Here is a 1,966-nt window from a genome sequence, read left to right as displayed (position 1 = left end):
CTGCATTTTCCTGAAAGGGAAGGAATCTGTGCTTTCAGTTTTCTACTCTTGGTGAGCTGGGTGGGCAGTGGGAATTTACTTCTCCACTCTGGAGAAGGCACTGAGGCTGCAGTTCTGGTTAGGACTTTTCTGAGCTGCTCCTTAGACCCTGCACACGGAGAGATGACCCTGTGCGGTGCCCTGCTGCCAAGAGGGGTCTGCAGGGCAGAGCTAGGCACACAGCAGGTTGGATGGAGTCTGTGAGCACTGACAGGGAGGAGATGTGGGGACAGAGAAAGAGCTGCTGGCAGGGACAGCTCCAGGCAGCGTATATAGTCGGGGAGTGAGAGGAGAGCTGCTCCCAGAAATGCCAGGGGAAGGGGGATCTGGGCAGCTCCCTGCCATCCCCTGACATGCCGGACACCTTCCCCGGAGCAAGCCCCTGATCTCCCCTCCCACACAGCAGGACACTAGGAAAAATGATGTAGATTTTGTTCAGAGTAGTCTAACCTAAACATTTTACTGTCTTCCTCCATGGACTGTGCTGATGCCCAACAGGACCAGATGTCCAACGGCAGCTCCACCACCGAGTTCCTCCTCCTGGCATTCACAGACACACGGGAGCTGCAGCTCTTGACCTTCTGGCTCTTCCTGGGCATCCACCTGGCTGCCCTCCGGGGCAATGGCATCATCATCACCGCTGTAGTCTATGACCACCGACTCCATACCTCCATGTACTTCTGCCTCCTTACCCTCTCCCGCCGCGACCTGGGCTCCATCTCCACCACTCTCCCCAAAGCCATGGCCTATTCTCTGTGGGACACCAGGGCCACCTCCTACCCAGGATGTGCTGCCCAGCTCTTTCTGTTAGTCTTCTTTATCTCAGCAGACTGTTCTCTCCTCACTGCCATGGCCTATGACTGCTACGTTGCCATCTGCAAACCCCTGCACTACGGGACCCTGCTGGGCAGCAGAGCTTGTGTCCACGTGGCAGCAGCTGTCTGGGGCAGTGGGTTTTTGTATGCCGTGCTTCACACTGCCAATACATTTTCACTACCACTCTGTCAAGGCAATGCCCTGGACCAGTTCTTCTGTGAAATCCCCCAGATCCTCAGGCTCTCCTGCTCAGAGTCAGACTGCCTCAGGGAGGTTGGGCTTCTTGTGCTTAGTGCCTGTTTAGCATTTGGGTGTTTTGTTTTCATTGTGCTGTCCTACGTGCAGATCTTCAGGGCCGTGCTGAGGATCCCCTCCGAGCTGGGACAGCATAAAGCCTTTTCCACGTGCCCCCCTCACCTGGCTGTCGTCTCCCTGTTTTTCAGCACTGCAGTGCCTGCCTACCTGAAGCCCCCCTCCATTGCTTCCCCATCCCTGGACCTGGTGGTGTCATTTCTGTACTCGGTGGTGCCTCCAGCAGTGAACCCGCTCATCTACAGCATGAGGAATCAGGAGCTCAAGGATGCCCTATGGAAACTGGCACAATGGACACTGTTTCACTGGCAATACCCTGCCTCCCCTTCTCTGCACATTTCCCAGAATTTATCTTAGGCCAGGAGTGTGCTGTTTTCCCTTGTGATCATCCTACTTCTAGATAATTTTCTGGGTTTATACTGCTTCTCTTGAGGCTTGATCCTGTCGTGTCTGACCCTTGGACAACACTGTGTCAGATGTGACCTGTCCACATGCAGCTCTTCAGTAAAAGGGTATCTCCCAGGTGACGTGCTTGCAGGCTGAGCTCTTTCTCCAAAGCTGCTGCCAAGACAATGTCCAAGGAATTGGTCTTTTAAAGAGTCTTTTCTCCTTGTGTTCTCCCTAAGATTGGGGTTAAGCTTGTGGTATGATTGTGTTCCACTGGACCGAAAGTTCTGGTTTTCAAAGCTCTCTTCTTTGTGTCCGATGGCAGTGGAGATGGTGCATGGGCTCCCGGTTAATTCCACAGGCTGCTTCACATATGACAGGACGGATGGCATATAGTGGAAATGAATTCATT

At 53.6% G+C, this 1,966-nt stretch overlaps 1 protein-coding gene across 1 annotated transcript; it reads left to right on the top strand.

The window, feature by feature from the left end:
• Window positions 1-543: 543 nt before the first annotated feature.
• On the top strand, window positions 544-1,524 carry LOC143171590 (olfactory receptor 14A16-like). The gene has a single exon (XM_076360642.1). It carries the CDS (start codon window positions 544-546, stop codon window positions 1,522-1,524), a length of 981 nt encoding a protein of 326 aa, XP_076216757.1.
• Window positions 1,525-1,966: the final 442 nt, after the last annotated feature.

Source organism: Aptenodytes patagonicus, chromosome 28 (assembly GCF_965638725.1).
Source record: "Aptenodytes patagonicus chromosome 28, bAptPat1.pri.cur, whole genome shotgun sequence".
Classification (NCBI taxonomy): Eukaryota; Metazoa; Chordata; class Aves; order Sphenisciformes; family Spheniscidae; genus Aptenodytes; species Aptenodytes patagonicus.
This window is presented reverse-complemented; position numbering and strand designations above follow the sequence as displayed.